The following is an 18451-nucleotide window of genomic DNA, read 5'->3' on the forward strand; positions in this document are numbered from 1 at the left end:
AATGCTGCAATGAAAGGAAAATTTTTGGAAGCAATATGGATACATGCTTAACAGATGGTTGCAAAGAGACATTGCAATCTTTGGGAGGGTGTTTCTGTCAAAAATTGATCGTTACGTGATTAAGGTATCTGGTCTTCTCTTTACCTGTTTCAAATAAAAATGATAAAGGCAATTAATAAGATCAATTTCAAGTTTATATGAAGCAATAGATGTCAGTACATTAGGACAATTGATGTGATCAAATGTCACGAAAAAGGTGGGGTGAATGCAGTTTTTTTATTTATTTATTTATTTATTTTTTACATGATGGTGTTTTGAAATGGGTTTCTTACAAAATGGACAGTCTTTGTGGAATATTAAGTTATTTGATTTTTGTTAACTGTCGATGGCTGCTGGCACTTTGTCTTTGGGTATATTTGCGATCGTTTGGATTGTTGAGTGACCAATCAAAAACCTAGCTTTTCACACTTACACGTCGAAACTATTTCCCATTTTAAACTTTTAAATGACTCAAACAACAGAAAGGCTGTGAAAACTATATACTTGTAAAATTTTCAATTTATTGCAATGTATATGTTACTTCATGCATGCTGTTACTTCATGTTGAGAAATTTTTATTTAATGAACATAATATACTGTCCAATACAGTACAGTACTTGGTTCATAAAAAAGGCGAAGAAGACGACGACGACTAATACAACCACGAAGAAGAAGAAGAAGAAGAAGAAGAAGAAGAAGAAGAAGAAGAAGAAAACCAAGAAGAAGAAAGAAGAAGAAAGAAGAAGAAGAAGAAGAAGAAGAAGACGAGAAGGACGAAAATAATTTGAAGGATATTAGAACGACGAGAAGGACGAAAAAAAAGAATAATAAAGATATTACGACGACGAGAAGGACGAATAAGATGTGGAAAATGTCGACCTCCATATTGCCTTTAAGGCGACTATGGGCATTAAAGGTAACGCCCGTTTCACTTTCAGAAGTACATTCTTTAATAATTGCCTGTTGATATTTCCTACTAATCAGCTTGGGTTGCTCAATGCTTACATTCCAGGTACTGCACTCGAGGTAATGTGAATTCGAACGAGCAAGACATTTTACCTTACGTTAATTGTGACACAGTATAGAGTTGACAAGCGATGACTCCGGCCACACCGACGCGTCGTCTTATGTGTGGAGCTCAGAACTTCCTGGTTTCTGTGTTCTTTGCATATTATCACATACAAAGGTTTCAGTTCCAACTTCACATCACATAGAGACATCCCAAGTGCCATAAAGCCAAATGACCCATCTTAATAACTGACGATTATAGTGGATTTTGGATGGGGAAAAGGTGCACATTCCTCTCCATCCAAGACTGTTGCTGGGGTGATAGATTCTGCAGTGCTGAATGTTTTTTTTTTTTTGGTGGTAAATTGATTGTTTCAAGGGAAGGTATTTGCCACCACCTGTGGATGGACAATTGCTGAGCTCTGACCTGATTGGTTTGCAACCCAGGTGTACTGCTTTAAAAATGGGTTGAGAAGGTCATTAGATGGTGTGTCATCTGGGAGAGACTTGATGCCTGTGTGCTTTAATCTGCTAATCTATGTCCAAATAAAATAAACTGAACGGGGAAATGACCTCTCTGTATCCTAGCTAAACCGACTTTTATTCCCTTCTCACACAGCTCTTGTGAGCTCTATTAAGCATGATAACACCAAGGAAATACAAAATGCAGTTTCTAAATGTCAATTTAATTTATTAACGTATAAAAACAAATCCCAAACTAACTGTCCCCATTTGAAAAAGTATCCCCCCACCCCCACACGATTTAATCAACCTGTAATGAACGACAAATGTGGGAAAGCTGATTTCAATTTTATAGGCAACACTTTAGCACAAAATTTGTCAAATCAAGAGATCACATCGAATTTGCCAGACAAAGTGAAGTAGGCCAAAAGATCTCAAGAAACAAATGCATCATGCCACGATCCAAAGAAATATAAGAAGAAATCAGCAAAAAGAAAGTTCATTTCTTCTCAGCATTGGTTTTAGTCTTGAACTCTGCCATGCAGGCCATTTTTGCCCAGTCTCTTTTTTATGATGGAGTCATGAACACTGATCTTAAGTGAGGTCTGCAGTTCTTTGGATGTTGTTGTGGGGTCTTTTGTGACCTCTTGGGGTCATTTTGGTCGGTCGGCCACTCCTGGGAAGGTTCACCACTATTCCAAGTTTTCACCATTTGTGGATAATGGCTCTCACTGTGGTTCGCTGGAGTCCCAAAGCTGATGATGTCTAGCTTTTGAGGATCTTTTGGTCTACTTCACTTTGTCAGGCAGGTCCCATTTAAGTGATTTCTTGTTTGAGAACAGGTTGTGGCAGTAATCAAGCCTGGGCGCGGCTTGAGAAATTGAACTCAGGTATGATAAAGCACAGTTATGTTTTAACACTTTTTCACACAGGGACATGTGGGTTTTGATTTTTTTCTCCTTTAATAATAAAGACCTTCCTTTAAAAACTACATTTTGTGTTGACTTGTGTTATCTTGGACTAATATTTTCATTTGATGATCTGAAACATTTAAGTGTGACAAACATGCAAAAAAAAAAAAAAAAATCAGGAAGGGGGCAAACTCTCTTCCACACCACTGTATATTTTTGTATTCGTGTACACTGCACGCTTAACATCCAATCACGTTGACCCCCCCCAAAATAAAAAAGCAGGTCGCCTTTAATCTACGGTGGCACATGACCTGCATCACCGTGGCGCCTACCATTATCTGTCAAAGACATACTAATTTGATTTCCAGCATGGATTCAAGTAAAATAAATCGTTCTATGCACTAAAACAGTGGTTCCCAACATTGAGCCAAGGCACAGATTTTAAGTTCGAAAAATAGCATGGCACATCACCAAACAAAATTGTCACAAAAAGAGGATACCTATGTCAATTTCATACTTTTTGCCATCAAATAGAAGATCATTTATTTGTTGTTTCCATCCCAAAAATTGCTGGTGTAGGAAGATGGACAAAGAGAAATAATTTGCTATTAATAAATACATGATGGTGTTTTTCACCTCCATCCATTTTCCAATCTGCTTAGCACCTTGAACTGGTTGCCAGCCAATTGCGGGGCACACATAGATGAAGAACCATTCGCACTCACAATCACTCAAAGGGTTCTCATACTTTTTCCTGCCACTATATGCTGCCTTTCCATGTTAGATTTACTGACCACTTTGGTTCAGTGGTCTAGTCTGATTCATTTTTTTTCTTGGATTATATAAAATTTCCTAAATTAAAATCACACAATTTTTGACTTGTTTGTGTTTTTTTTTTTTTTGTAGCATTACCAGGTGGAGAACTGGGGGATCCTGAGGACCGGCGTGTCAGCATTGTGCACCACTCAGAAAGACGAGGCTATAAAGAGCACAGAAAAGAGTATGTAGGAAAATTACATCTCTTTGAATTATTTCTGGTGGTTGCATGGGGTTGTGAGTATTTTGTTAGTTTGCAGTCTCATTTGTGCTCACTCTGTTTCAATAAAAACACATTCTACATAATTATTGAAGGTATGGATTAGCAATTTAATTCATTGGTTTGATTGAATGTTTTTTTTCCCCCTGAAGTTGAAACACAGGATGCAGTTGTTCTCTGGAAAGCATGGACGTAGCTTCACTTTTTTCCGTATTTTGTTTCCTGCAATACATTAGCACGAAGGGCCACCGACTGCAATGGTGGCCCTTTGACAAGAATTGAGAATGCATGTGCGGCAATGCCATTGGACGCTTTGGCCTATGTTACCCAAGAAGTAGATGCAGCACACATAAATGTCTGGAAGTTAATAATGGAATGGAATGGAATGGAATAGAGTTTATTGCGATTTCTACAAGTTAGATACCAGGATCAAAAATTGGAATTCTTGTGCGTTAGTAAACAAATAAGCGAAATGTATTCAAGACAAGGTACACAGATAAAGAACTAAATATTAAACATTATAAGTAAACCGGTAAAGGACTAAACTACACATTCTGTTTCCCCTCTGCATGTCTCTCGTGTTGTTTTCCCTGTAGCAGCTCTCAAGTCTCTAAGTGTAAGTCCTCTTGGCAGCTCTGATGGTGTGTGTGTGTGTGTGTGTGTGTGTGTGTGTGTGTGTGTGTGTGTGTGTGTGTGTGTGTGTGTGTTGACAGCCCGTTTTATGCATTTTAGTCTGTGCCTGTATAAATGGATTAAGTGTATTAAACAGTGACAAAGCCAGCGCTGCGTGGGCAACAGATCTGTATGAGTCTTAAAGTGTCATTCGTGTAGCATTGTTCCAGAGTGTTGCCTTCTATGGTGAAACACTGTGCTGCTTATATTTCGGAATTTCATGGTTAAGTTGTGCTCTATTAAAACCACCCAAGAATATGAGGGGTGATTCTGGATGCTTTAGTTCGAGTTTGTTGACTTGGTCAGCCAGCGTTTGTTACACTGTGTTCGTGTTTGCTTGTGGTGGAATGAATGCAAACACAGGCGAGTATGAAAGAGGAGAACTCACGTGGTGAGTAGAATGGCTTACGGTTTAGATACGACGACTCCAAGTCCGGGCTGCAGTTTGTTGAGCTCTGTGACACCAGTGCACCATTCCTCTTTGACACAAAGCATATTCCATCCCCTTTTGATTTCCCTGACAGTTTCGTTTCGCGGTCTGCTCACTGGAGACGGAAGCCGGGTAGGTATCCAGGTTGCGATCGCTGAGCCAAGTTTCGGTGAAGCAGACCGCGGCAGAACATGTAAAGGTTTTGTTGGTCCTTGTGAGGAAAAGGAGTTTATCGATCTTGTTTGATAGAGAACGTAGATTAGCAAGATGGATCGATGGGAGAGGGGTTAGAAATCAACGCTGACGTAGCTTGACTAGCACGCCGACTCATTTTACCCTTCTGCTCCAGTGGGGCGTCTCCATGCTCCGTACATTGCAACCGCATATGTAGTTTGCTTTGACTTTCTCTCCATTGTTCTGTATTGTACTCTTGAACTACCCACAGAATAAAAAACAGGTAAACATATCTTCAGTCTGAGGCTGGAACACATGAATTCTATTTCCATGCATTTTAATGTGAAACATCGCCTTGGTTTGCAAACGTTTCATATCACAAACGAAGTGCGTAACGAATTAAGATTGTGAAAAGAAGTTGCACTGTATGTCATGCCTTATTTTTCATTTTTCTATTTTGCTCAGCAGCAAATGATACAGATGAGAGAGCAGCCCTACTAACACACAAGACACCAGTGTCTTTCCCTACGAGGGTTTCGAACAACGGAGCTTTTCCAACGCAGCCTCTGGGAATCGCAATATCAGTGTCCGCAGGCAAAGTAGTGGATGCATTGCCTGTCATTGGTAATATTGAAATAGCATGTACTAAACAGGAATCCTTGTTGTCTCCAACACCTCAATAGAGTTATACTGTGCTCATCACAGATACACGTTCTCCTGTGGCAGATGATGCTTTTACTCCAGCTCCAGCCCCAGGTCATGCAGCCACAACCAAGACACTCTTTTCTGAACATGGTGATCAATCAAGGGCTAAAATCACTTCCTCCTCATCCAGTGACTCTTCTGATTCTGATTCTGAGTCTGATTCTGAGTCAGAAGATGACAACCTTGAAACTTCGACCTCTGTGCAAGAGGTCCCAGAATTGCGACAGATTAGACAAATCAAATCCCAACACATCACATCCAAAGAAAACGGTGATTCTAATAAACCTAATAAGGAGGTTTTAGCAGAACATGAAGCTAAGAATGACTCTCCTACCTTACCAGCAGAAGCTGCACATGCCTCTGCTCCCTTGCCAGCAAAAGCTGCACATATAGAAGCTTCTAAAAATACCAAAAAGGGACAAAATTTTCATACTGTTGAAGACCTAATAGACTCTGCCCCACGACTCCAGGATGTGCCAGAAGAACTATCAGATACCACTGAAACAGGATTACAATCTGAAGCAGGTTCTTCTTCAGAATTAATTGCACGTGTCATATCTCCCACTCTCCCTGTAAGGGTTGAAGATTCAGCAGGTAAAGCTGCGATTGAGGTTTCATCACCAGGGCAGGATCCATCTGATGGTCTTGTAGAAATCACAGAGCCTGTGCGTCCTGAAGTGTCTGCAAATACTGCACACCTGCATGTCGAGGATGAGTCTGACCTTCAAGGAACTGTTGCACCTCCTTGCGGAACTGCCGCTGTGCAAGTGGGTGATGCTCTCCCTTCTGGGGCAGCTACTGATGTTGCAACCACGGTCCCCACCTCGTCGCCGCATCCCAGTGAGCTACTGCACCCTTTGGGAGAACTCCAGACACAGACTCCACATGAGGGTAACACTACAGCATCCAACCCTGTAACCAAGGGGTGTCCAACCTACGGCCTGGGGGCCATTTGCCACCCTCCATCCATTTTTCAGCGACCCATGACATGACAAAAAAAATTATATACTTAAAAAGATGTTTGACATGGGCAGCAATGTTGGTTAAAAAAGGTGAAGGTGGGCAGAATGAGAAGGGAGAGTGTCAGAAAAAGAAGTGACAGTAATATTAATAAATCTTTTTATATTCTGTAGAACTTTTCCCCATATTCGAAGATACAAATGGTTTATTTTGGATGAAAAGAATAACACATCTTCGAAACACTGCAGTGAATAAAGATGATTCAATTTTAGGGGCAAAAATAGTTTCTTCCACTTTGTGCCCTATGGCTGATGTATGAAGACATCACATTAATGATCCTCATGTAACTGATGGCCACTCTACTACAGTTTGTTCTTTTTTTTAGTTCTGAATGTGGGGGGTGGGATTCGGCTGCTGTTAAAGGCAGAGCTGGATCAATTCTTTGAGATAGACGGCTGTTGGCCACCCCAAAACCTTGGAAAAATCCTCAACTCTATGCTTGAACACCTTTAACAGAAAGCTGATGAAATTAACTCGACAATACAAACAATATATAATTGCTTTCTTGACTGACTTTAGCATCTGACAAAAAGTTGAAGAATTTTAAAGTGGCCCTTTTATCCTTCCATTTTTATGGATGTGGCCCTCAAACGAAAAGGTTTGGACACCCCTGCTGTAACCATTCTTCTCTATGGATCTCTCAGACCTCATATTAGTATTTATCTCAATGTATACAGCATACTAATTAGCGGCTGAACTTCCAAGGCATATGTGGGCTGGCTGTGCTAACTCTGCTCGCATTTTCATGCTTCCAACTTCATTGCTTGAGTGCTACTGGTTCAAATGATTCAACAGGTTTGTTGTACTGCCTTGTTGTGGATGACTTAAAACAGCTTCCTCCTCCACGTCACTCTGGAGATACCGCAAGGGGGGCGTAACTTTTCTTATCAAAATAGGTTCATCTTCAGAGTTCAAGGCTGTCCATCAGCTGTGCGTTTAGCTGTACGTTTGGTTATTTTGCAAATATTACTTTCTTTTTACTGCTTTTAATTATTTGCAGAATCTGTTGACTTCAGCTTGCAAATCAAAGTTAGGAGGCCTGCTGTCGTGCACATTTCCGTCATGTCTGACGGAGTAAATAAGCTCAGAGCAAGTCACAGAACACGAGGAATCATATAATCACCCAGCCCGATTGATATTGCCCTTCGACAGAGTGGGGTGTTGACTGACGCTCCGTAAAAGCAAAAAAAAAAATCTTGGTCTGTCTCTGTGGGGCCTGGTACCGGTCCCCGGACTGGTGTTGTTGAACCAGTGCTCTCGGAAGAGTTTCTTAAAATACGCCCTCTATAGAGGGTCAAAAATTGCTCCAAAGTCAAATCAAATTGATGGACTTCCTTTTAGTTTAAAGGCATGACTCTAACTAAAAAACTTTTTTTATAGATCCTGGGTACTTATAGTACATATGTCTCCCAATGTTCATGGATCTAGATTTTGTTTGCCCCCTATACATTTTGTTCAAAATGTATGGGGGGCAATAGAGGGCCATTTTTAAGAAACTGCACAATAAAGATCGAACATAAATGTTTTTGCCAGGCCGGATGTGTATGGAAAGTTTCAAACAATGTTCACCTAATGTAGGTTAAGACCAATGGTAAGCATCTTGGGTCCTTCTGAGCTGCTGTCCTGCCATCATATCATTAGATTTTTTGTTTTTATTTTTTTTCCTGTTGTTCCAGATGTTGAGATTGACTTCAAAATGTATCTATCGGGTTAACCGTCAAGGACAACGGGGCAAAAGTATGACGTCTGTGCATATATGGGCGAAAATATTACTTGCAAATACTCCTAACTCACTTCCTGTACATGTTAGGGTTTGGATGCCTAAATTTATTTATTTATTTTTATCTTCTGAAGGTGCTACACATGCCTCCCCCAAGTTTTCATAGCCAAAGGTCAAACTTCCCCCGGACAGGGCTCAGGACAGGCTGAAATGGCAAAACCTTTTTAATCATGAACAGGCTCAATTGTCACAGCCCAGAGTATATTCATAAGGAATGTTACAGAGGACCACGACATCTGATGTCATTGCACTCACCTGATATATTTGATAGAGAGCAGTGGAAGTAAAAGTATGTTTTACCTAATGTGGTATGCTCAACATCTTCTGTTGATGGGGATCTGGGGAGAGATTGCCGCTGATGATTTTGCTGGAGCTATTTGGTTAGGCAAGTATTATATGATTACAATAAGCATGCATTGGAAAGGGCTCATTGTGAATGACTTGGTCGCCTTGTTGAGACAGACACTGCTTTAATTGTCCCTAATATTGACAAACTATAATGCGTATAAAACACAACAAGTCACATTTCACAGTATATCTAGCAATACACTATATTCATGAGTTTGCTCAATGGGACCGATTCATAATTTGCTCTTAATTATTTTGCATACAACCAAGTAATAGAAATGTGTCCAAAACACACATGACTAAATTGAAGAAAAAAATCCCACAAGCAGAGTATATTTGTGAATAATTAACATTTGTACCCACCCCCTAAAAAAAAACATGGAAGGACAATGACACAGTCAATCAAGAAGAAGTTGAAGAAAAGAACAACACTCGTGTGACTACATTTCAATTGAGCTAGCTCGCAGTACAACACAATTGGACTATCATAATGTCTTCAAGCCCGATCCAATTACGAGACATGTTTTGCATTTATCGCGACTATGTCCTTGGCTTTTTGTGTACTGTGACTTAAACGAGCAAGTAGGGAACAACTTACTGACAGCAGGTACAGTAGCGGCTTGGCTTCGAAAGACTGGTGCGTCTAGTAGTATATGTCATTTGTGAGGGTCTTGTGACCATGGATAGCCTAATAACAATGGTTTAGTCATATTTATTTAAATTAGGTTCTTGACTTTTTTAAAGGGGGTGGCACAGTGCTTGACTCATTAGCGCGTCCGGCTCTCAGTACAGAGGCCATAGGTTCGTGTCCGCCCTCCTGTGTGAAGTTTGCATGTTCTCCCCATGGCCGTGTGGGTTTTCTCCGGGTACTCTGTTTTCTTTCCACATTCCAAAAACATTCATGGTAGGTGAATCGGACACTCTAAATTTTTTCAGTTATTTCACTTGGTTTTAAGTACGTAGCTCCACATTTGTTCAGTCATAGTTTTGCTGCCTTCGGTGAGGATCTACAATGAAAAAACAGTAGTCTGAAAATAAAGAAAACACATTGAATGAGGTGTGTCCAAACTTTTGGCTCACACACACACACACACACACACACACACACATACATTGTGATCAAGTGACCCACAAGCTCCCGCGTGCAGGGAAAATTGCATCGAATTTAAACACAACCCCGTGCTGTAGCATAAAGTGTGGAAAAATTTTTTTACTTGCCCCTGGGTGGCCATCCCCCAGTTTCAAAATGCTATAGGTGCCCCTTGCAATTTGTTTACTCAAAAAGAATATTGGGACAAAAGAAGAGGACTAGATACTAATACTAATTCATTTTATCCACTTTGCTTTCCTTTCCAGGATCAGCAACCATGGTACCTGCTGAGCCTGAAGATACTTTTGACAACACCCTGTACCGAAATTACGAACACCACAGCTACAGTACCTATACATTTGCAGACATGGATGTAGAGATGGCAAAGTATCGTCTCCCTCAGCCTACCTCTGGAAGACCCTCGCCTCGACACTAGGGGAGCTCAGCTGGACATACACACATACACACACGTTTAAATATATATATATATATATATATATATATATATACGTATATACATTTCTGTATATTGAATTTGTGTGGTCTTATGAGTTTGAGCACAAAGAAAAAAATAAAATGCCTCATTAAAGCTTGTCTTGATTGTAAATTCACATGCAGTATTTAACAAAATGTGTGGGTGTTTCTGTTTGCAATTTGTCCATCTGCTGTTTTGAGGGAGAAAAAGGACGCCCAATGGAGAAAAATGTCAGAAATATACTTGCATTAATGGCTGCCTTAAGTTTAGTTAAATTTAGCTGCAGAGAATTTTTTATTGTTTTTTCCAAACATTCAGGGATCATTGTCCTGTTTTACTCTTTGAGACAGTGGAACGGTTAGACATCAAGCAACCATCTCGAGTGCTTTAATTTAGTCCTTTCCAGAGACATTCTCCAAATGAAAAAAAACAAAACCGCATAGCCAGTTAATTCTGGGTTCTTCAAGTGTGTCCCACACGCCATAAAATGTTCGGTTAAAGAAAGCCATTTGTTGAAATGTGTCTGCCTGAGTATATTTCGAGTGATTGATTGTGGCCCAGAAAGTGGCTCAACTATTAATAGCTAATACCAAGCAACTAATTAATGTATATTTCCAATTTAGATCAGTGCTGTTTTTGTTTATTTGTGAATAGGCATCGACGGGAATATGTAAATCAACATCTAAACGTACTATATTGGAAACACACGGACAAACCAATCGGGTGGAGTCATTGGGCAGAATAAACCCGACAGTGCAGGGGCAGTCAAGAGTGCTGCACAACGTCATTGACCGCCCACCTTATAAATATTAATGTTCTAAACGTCCCTGCGTGCTCATACGTGATGACGCACAGCGACAACTGCGGGTCCCGATTGCTGCAGCCGCTTGTCAGTGTGACGAAGATTGGCACTCAGGTAAGCTGTCACTCAAAATCCCTCTTTTCCGTCCCTATCAATCAAACAATCTGCGCTCAACGCAAAAATGCCCCAGGGCGAGAAACGCGGATTCTGCTGGGGAAACAGATGCTTGATGAGGCAGAGCAGCATCGTGGAAAAATAAATGCTGTTCACAAGAGAAGGAGGCTGAAAAAACATGTCGCTGTTTAGACGAGGGTTGTGGAAAATCACACGGCTAACGCTCAAAACGAGGCCCGACAGCTGTAATGCTAGCGCGAAGGGGAGGGATAAGAAGGCGGCTGTCCTCCATGAATGGCTGTTGTCTGAAAGCTGTGGGCAACCTCAGTGTTGGTTCTTAAAACGTCGCTGAGTAAAATTATGCCAAATACAGTTTGTAATCATTCAATAAACCCAGAATTATTTTTCAGCGCCCAGTCATTTCACATCCTGTATCGCTACAAGATTTGCCGTACGCCTCCACTATCGTATATTCCTTAAGCGGAGTTCTGAATGTCGCAACAAAATAGTTTTTGCCAATGATCATTTAGGGTAATATGGCGGTTTGTATTTCAATCGTACCAGCAGGCCAGCCACTTATAAATAAAAGTTAGCTATTTTGCTAATGTTAGCCGAGGACTTGGCCCGTGTCACAGGCGAGCAACATAGAGAGTTAAAGAGAGAGGGTCTGCATATTCTAAGTATTTATTTGGTCGCTAAACATTATTACACTTGGCTTCGTCGAACATGGTCACGCTTTGCCGCCACAAACATAAATTGTTGCTGACACCGAGCTAAAAGCTAAGAGCGTTGTGGGTGTGTTAAAAGTAGTTCGAAGGTAACGCGATATTTGAAAGTGCAACGGAAAAGCGTGTCGTGTTGTATCTGTTGAGCTACATAGTGTTTCCGAGACACCAGTTATGCACTGTGGCGGCAAATATTTAAAAATATGTGTAACCCCTATCTTAATTTGATTTGACATCTAATGTTGTGTTTCAAAGTTTTCATTCATCTGAAATAAGGAAAAACAAATGGAACCCCCCAAAATACTATAATCCTAAACCCGGTTTTGTGTGTGTGTGTGTGTGTGTGTGTGTGTGTGTGTGTGTGTGTGTGTGTGTGTGTGTTCTCATCATACTACTCGTACTACTAATAATTTTTGCAAAAATAATAGGGACCTCGCTGCTGCTCGGGCCCAAATAAAAATAATTTGCAATAAGTCGTTTGGTTTACAAAGAATCATAACATTTAAATATACCCCCACCCCCCATATTGACATGTAATTGACGTTTTTTGTTTGTTTGTTTGTTTTTAAATAAAATTAAGTTTGTGTTTTGTATAGGTTGACTACCTATTGGCACAATCGATAATGCCTGAGTGTTTGCAGCATCTGCATTGAACGTGATGGCAGCCCATTCGGTTTCCATTGACAAATACTCCAAGGGAAAGCAACAGGTGGGTGAGCAAAACAGATGTTGGATTATCATACAGCACCTTTTCTGACACAAATGTATTTCATTTTGTTTAAATAGTAATAAGGTATATATGTTCACAAAATGTAAACCATTTAACTTGATTATTTCTTTGCTTCACCATGTGGTGCTGTCAGTGGATTTGTTTTGGACACTCGGTTGAATAGAGGGATGGGCTGTAGAGTGATCACCACCTGGTGGTGTGTTGGCTCTGATGGTGTGGGAAGACGCTAGTCCCACTTGGCAGACCCAAACGTAGTGTGAGGGTTTGCTGGGAACGTCTGGCAGAATCATGTCAGGAAGAGTTTCAACTCTCACCTCCGGCAGAACTTTGCCCACATCCTGGGGGAGGCATGGAACATTGAGTCTGAGTGGACCATGTTTCATCCCTCTATTGTTGAGGCGGTCGATCACATCGGTGGCTGTAAGGTGGTTGGTGGCTGTCATTGCAGCAATCCTCAAGCCCGCTGGTGCACACTGACGGTCAGGTATCCCGAAAAATGGAAGAGGAGTCCTATCTGCCTTTTTAGCCTGTGGGACTCCGGAGGCAACTGACAGAAACCTAAATGCACCATATTGGAAACACAATAAGTACTTTAGGCAACACAACCCATGACCGTGGTTGGAGCACATCAAGGCCCAGTTCCAGCTGAAAGGAATGCCACTCCCGAGACACCTGCGTTAATAAACGAGTCTGTGTCCAGGGAACCCGCCACATCCATGTGAATGTCTTATGCCTCTTCCACTCTTTACCTTGAAAGGATTGAAGTAGTTCACCGCAGTTCTTGTGAATGGTGGCTCATCTGGGAAGACTCTCTCCTGTGGTAGGTCAGACATCTGCTGTTGTACCAGTAGTACCGTGTAGCTGCCTGCAGACGACACATCCGTACAGAACTCTTTTGACGGCCGCATTTGCACTGGGAATACAGAATTTTTGACGTATCTTGGAAAGACCATGGTTGTGGATTTCTGGTTAAAATGAGCTCTGACATTTGAAGGTCCTTATTCAAAGAGGACAGGGTGTTTAGCCTCCTCTGGCATGGCTGCTCTCATAAGCCTTACTCCAACTCTCAGGATTCCCTCCCTCTTGAAGAATTGAGTTGTTTTATATGCTACTTCTCGTTTTCTTTTTGTAGGTTGCTATCATTTTGAAGCTGCCGTTAGCCAACATCAGCTGGTCCAATGTTTGCACAGAGTTCCCTTCTTTTTCTTGCCAGACAGAGCAATGTGATCTTTAATTTGCAAATATCCAAGCAACTGCCCTGTTGGCTTGGAATGTACGGAATCTTGTGGTTTGGTTGTTAATGTACCATAGCACGCCTGTGCTATCTGTCCAGAACACAGTCCTTGACCTGTAATTGTCTCCTCAACATTCTCTGTGCCCTGGCACAGTTAATCCCAGGCGTGAAATTGTGGTCGGCTTGAGAGGATCGTCTCTGGCCTTTCCAATGACAAATGAGCAAAAACTGATTCTCCAAATTGCACTGGATTGAAACATGTCGAATTCAAACTTGACAAGCAGTTCTGGAACGTTCATCTATTTGAACCATTGTCTGGAACTGCGACATAACAGCTCAACTTTAGTCTACACAGCTCTTGTAAATTCCAGTTTGGAGGTAGAGAACCACTGGTGCGAACATTCACAGCGGATCATAAATGCAATTCACAAAGAAGAGGATGTTTTGTCTGGTGAGACATTTATCTTGAATGATGAAAATCAGTCATGGCTTTCGCCCATATACGCTGTTTTATCTAGTTTGGTAGTAATCCACTTGAGTCGGTTCATGTTTTTAAAATGCTTTAATCACGGACAAAAGAGACAATAAACATGCATTAAGCTATTTACTGTGTGTCTCCACGAAGGCTGCAGCGAGCCGCAGTCGCTGTTCGGGCCCTAATAATTTCTACAAAAACAATAGGGGCCTCGCAGCAGTCACTGTTGGGGCCCTAAATATATATATATTTTTTTTTGCTTGGTTAAAGATACAAAAGACCAAAAAAAAATTCCACGTGATAAGTACCGACTGTTTTTTATTTTTAGATAATCAACATATACTTAAATTTAAACTGTGCATAGCAGTACACTATCTATTTCTAGATACATCACTGGAAATTTAGATAAGTCTGTCACCATAAATTTGGGTCTGAGACAAAGTGACGTCAGAAGCATAGCTGCAAATTTGCTGGCTAAAACAACACGCTAGTGGAAGGCTGATTTATTAAAAAGTCATATATATATAAAATGAATTAAATTAATGACATAAAGATGTTATTTAAACACCAAGCTAAAAAGATGTGCCTCCCCCTTAAAAACGTTGACAGTCTCTGAAGACCTGATGTTCTCTGGCAGGCTTTTCCATAGCTGGGGACCAAAATGGCTGAATGCAGCCTCACCATGTGTTTTGGTCCTCACCCTGAGAATAATTATAAAAGGCCAGTGCCAGAGGACCTCATCATCCGCGACATCTGATATGATAAAAGCAGGTCAGATAAGTAAGATGACTCGAGACCGTTAAGACATTTAAAAACTAATAAGAGCACTTTAAACTCAATCTTAAAACACACAAGGAGCCAATGCAGCGATTTTTAACACTGGTGTAAGGTGTTCCCGCCCTCTGGTCCTTGTCAAGACTCGTGCGGCCAAAATTTGGAGGATTTGTAACCTTAGAATAACTCTTTTTTTTTTTTTTTTTTTTTTTTTTTTTATATAAACAAGACCAGAGAGCAGGGCATTACAGTAATCTAAGCGGCAGGAAATAAAAGCATGCATCTGCACTTCCATGTTGGCCTGAGAGAGAGAAATGGGCGGACTCTGGCTATGTTCTTGAGATGATAAAAAACAATCTTTGTAATGTTTTTAACATGAGAGACGTTCTGTTTCTCATGTTAAAAACTCAGAATCAAAGATGACGCCCAAGTTCTTCACAGTTAAGTCAGCTGTTAACGCCGCGACACGCTGCCGGTAACAACTTCAAAATAAAAGCTTTTTTTGGGGGGGTTGGGGGTACGTGGCATTAACATGCTTCTGTAACACCTACCAGTGGGACAGTAAAGTAATAACTCAAACTTTACTCTTTGCACAAGTCATCTTTCTTTTGGTTGAGCTGAAAGGTCCGGACCCTGTTGTTGTCCGGACCTGCTTTCATACCTTGTGGTGACAGCTGACAATTTTAACATGTAAAACCATCTATGGCTACGACTGAATCTACATGAACAGAACAGTTACCATGCTTCTCGGTTTATACTGTATAACTGCATTTCTGTCTTTGTGCAGCTGTGCATTGGAGGAACGGATTTGAGGCATGCATCGACAGCTTTCAACTACCACAGAGCAAGAATCCCTCACAACACTCCGTCACAATGAACAAATGTTAGGATACTTTAAATTCATCATAGCTATTCTTATCTCGGAAGGGGCATTTACAGTCACACTCTACTGCAGGGGTACCCAACCTTTTTTGACCAAAGATCTACTTTTCGATCAACCAACCTCCCACGATCGACTCGTTACCACACACGCGTGTATATGCAGGCACTTACATACACATGCCCTAATGAGCAATAGCCATAACGGCCCCTAAGATGAAACAAACAGAAAAATAAAGTAGACACAAAAGTTTTTGAAAAGCAAATCACTGCCTACCTTAGTAGAGACCTGACGCAGAGGCATGGGACGCACTTTTGCAGCGTGTGAATGATCGTAGCTCACGTGTACCGTTTTAAAATGCTTCTCCTGGCACTGGAGATTCCCATTTTTGCCCGTGCCCTCTGTGAATTGAACATGAAACAAATTCTCAATGACAATAATAATAATAACGATAGAGCGCAACAGCACTGATTGCAAGCTGCAATTCCAGACTGCTGACTGCGAACAACTTTCGGTGATGCAGGTCACAGATAGGATGCCAAGAGTGCAGTGTGCACCAACACAAAAATATATCATATTAACACGCACACAGACCCACAAATGTTTTGTTTTTGTTTTTTCCCCCTCTACACCCGTGCTCTACTGTATATGTGTTGCATGCAACACAAAGAACAATATCTAGCACACAGGTGTCAAAGTCAAGGCCCGGGGGCCAGATCTGGCCCGCCACATCATTTTATGTGGCCCGCGAAAGCAAATCAAGCATGTCAAGTTCCATGATGCTTGCTAAAGTCAGAACCAAAATTTCATATTGTCACATGTAATCCACAATAAAGGTTATTATTTTTTACTTCTAATTTTAAAAGTAGTTATTCATCAATTTGTTCTGCGCTGTGAATGTAATATGTGGAGGGGATGAAACATTTATATGAGTTCCCATAATTCATAACGGCCCTCCAAAGGAAACCGTAACTACAATGTGGCCCACGACAAAAATGAGTTTGACACCCCTGATCTAGCATTACTAACAGCACTTAACAGAGTACTAAATAATTATGCAAATGAGATGAAGTCACAAACATTTCATTACTATCTTGTCCGTTTATATCACTTACATGAATTTATAACATGTACAGTTAAGTCTCCAACTCGACCCAAATAAAAGCCCCACTTGCAGTTTTTGTCCAAGATTGCCATGCAAGTACGTATCATTATAAATATGCTAGCATTAGCATTCGCCACAAAGGGAATGCATGGTTAACACAAAAGAAAACGGCATGCTTACACCTCCATAGTTATGAATATAATTTGAATGTGAACATTTTGAAGCCTTTGTCTCATGAAGCAGCTGAGGTGGATGGATTGGCTTTTATGTTACGACATACGTCATTGAGCAAAAGCAGAGCCAAGAATAGCAGTGATCTTGCCAAGAATGTAGCCAATTTGTGGGAGGAGGCGGGACGGAAATAAATGGGCCGCTTTTGACAGTTGAACCGGAATCCTTTGGCATATACCCCATTATCAACACCATTTTTCCAGTTTTCATTTTGTTTTGATTCTCTTTTATCTTCATCTCTGACTTGTTTTGCCGAATATAGAACTTGGTTGCACAAAACCCTGATTACCCAAAAAACAATTGGTGGTTCGTGAAATTGCAGAGTGACTAGTAATTCTGGGAAACCTAAAGCCACCATGGCTGGTGATGTAGAAAGTCAAAGTCAAGCCCTGTGTACTGAGTAATTAAAAAAAGTCAATTTTACAAATTTCTTTTAAATCGTCGGACAAAGATTCAGTCCAGGCCACCCACATGGTATGTCACGTTCACAATTTATATTATTCACAATTTATATTATTTATTGATGCAAATATTGGCGTCTGAGTGTTTTATATGTCATGAAATTGAAAGTGACATCCCATGTGTCACTTGAAATCTGCACATACTGAAAATAGAAAAGTGGCACATATTTTGCAGTGTTAATCCAGCCAAAGTTGTATATTAGTTGCTGTTGTCAATACCTGAAAATAAGAGCTGAACTGTTGGTCTCTTGTCAACTGTTCATCTTTTTCTCGTCAAAGCCAAATATTTTAGAAGTAGTAGCCACATTGTGTCAACGTGAGTCTTCACAAGGGCCATAGTAAAGCAAGGCTCTGTTTGTGACTTTGCCCTCTGGCTCCCCTTGGTCCCTTGGCCCTTCACATGATGTGATCGTGAAACCCCAGCTCAAAACCTTTCACATTTTCTGTCGGTTTCTGTGTGTTGCCCTCTGTTTGTGTCTTGTTGCAGTGATTTTAAATAGTTGATCTTTATTTATCTTCAGCAGATGCAAGGAGTAGCCAAGTTAGAGAGTGATACAGAAGACAAGTTTGAGGGGATGTTAGCAGAGGCACCCAGCCCGACACTCACAGATCCACAGACGCCCATGGACGTGGACAAAGCCTCCATATATCGGTACAACGAAGTCTCTGTGTCTGATTTCTGAAGTGTGTGTGTGTGTGTGTGTGTGTGTGTGTGTGTGTGTGTGTGTGTGTGTGTGTGTGTGTGTGTGTGTTTTTTTTTTATTTCTTCT

At 40.9% G+C, this 18451-nt stretch overlaps 2 protein-coding genes across 8 annotated transcripts in view; both read left to right on the top strand.

Moving 5' to 3' along the window:
* Positions 1-758: 758 nt before the first annotated feature.
* ndufv3 (NADH:ubiquinone oxidoreductase subunit V3) lies at positions 759-10264 on the top strand. 3 transcript variants are annotated; one of them, XM_019875684.1, is made up of 6 exons: positions 759-955; positions 3327-3420; positions 5198-5356; positions 5438-5758; positions 5792-6328; positions 9942-10264. In XM_019875684.1, the coding sequence occupies exons 1-6, from the start codon at positions 902-904 to the stop codon at positions 10109-10111; spliced, it is 1335 nt and encodes a 444-aa protein (XP_019731243.1). In that variant the 5' UTR covers positions 759-901; the 3' UTR covers positions 10112-10264. The 3 variants fall into 3 exon arrangements, with proteins under 3 accessions (XP_019731243.1, XP_019731240.1, XP_019731241.1); XM_019875681.1 differs by having other exon boundaries at positions 5438-6328; XM_019875682.1 differs by having other exon boundaries at positions 5201-5356; positions 5438-6328.
* Positions 10265-10981: 717 nt separating this feature from the next.
* The window catches only part of pknox1.1 (pbx/knotted 1 homeobox 1.1), a 19633-nt gene continuing 12163 nt past the window's right edge, over positions 10982-18451 (top strand). For 2 of the 5 annotated variants that reach the window (XM_019875678.1, XM_019875680.1), the window contains exons 1-3: positions 10982-11066; positions 12388-12500; positions 18206-18333. In XM_019875678.1, the coding sequence (XP_019731237.1) occupies positions 12450-12500; positions 18206-18333 (179 nt within the window). In that variant the 5' untranslated portion in view covers positions 10982-11066; positions 12388-12449. Of the gene's footprint in view, positions 11067-12387; positions 12501-18202; positions 18334-18451 lie in introns of all 5 variants that reach the window. The other 3 variants (XM_019875677.1, XM_019875679.1, XM_019875676.1) reach the window with 3 other exon arrangements.

Source organism: Hippocampus comes, unplaced genomic scaffold, assembly GCF_001891065.2.
Source record: "Hippocampus comes isolate QL1 unplaced genomic scaffold, H_comes_QL1_v1.1 scaffold234, whole genome shotgun sequence".
In the NCBI taxonomy this organism is placed as follows: domain Eukaryota; kingdom Metazoa; phylum Chordata; class Actinopteri; order Syngnathiformes; family Syngnathidae; genus Hippocampus; species Hippocampus comes.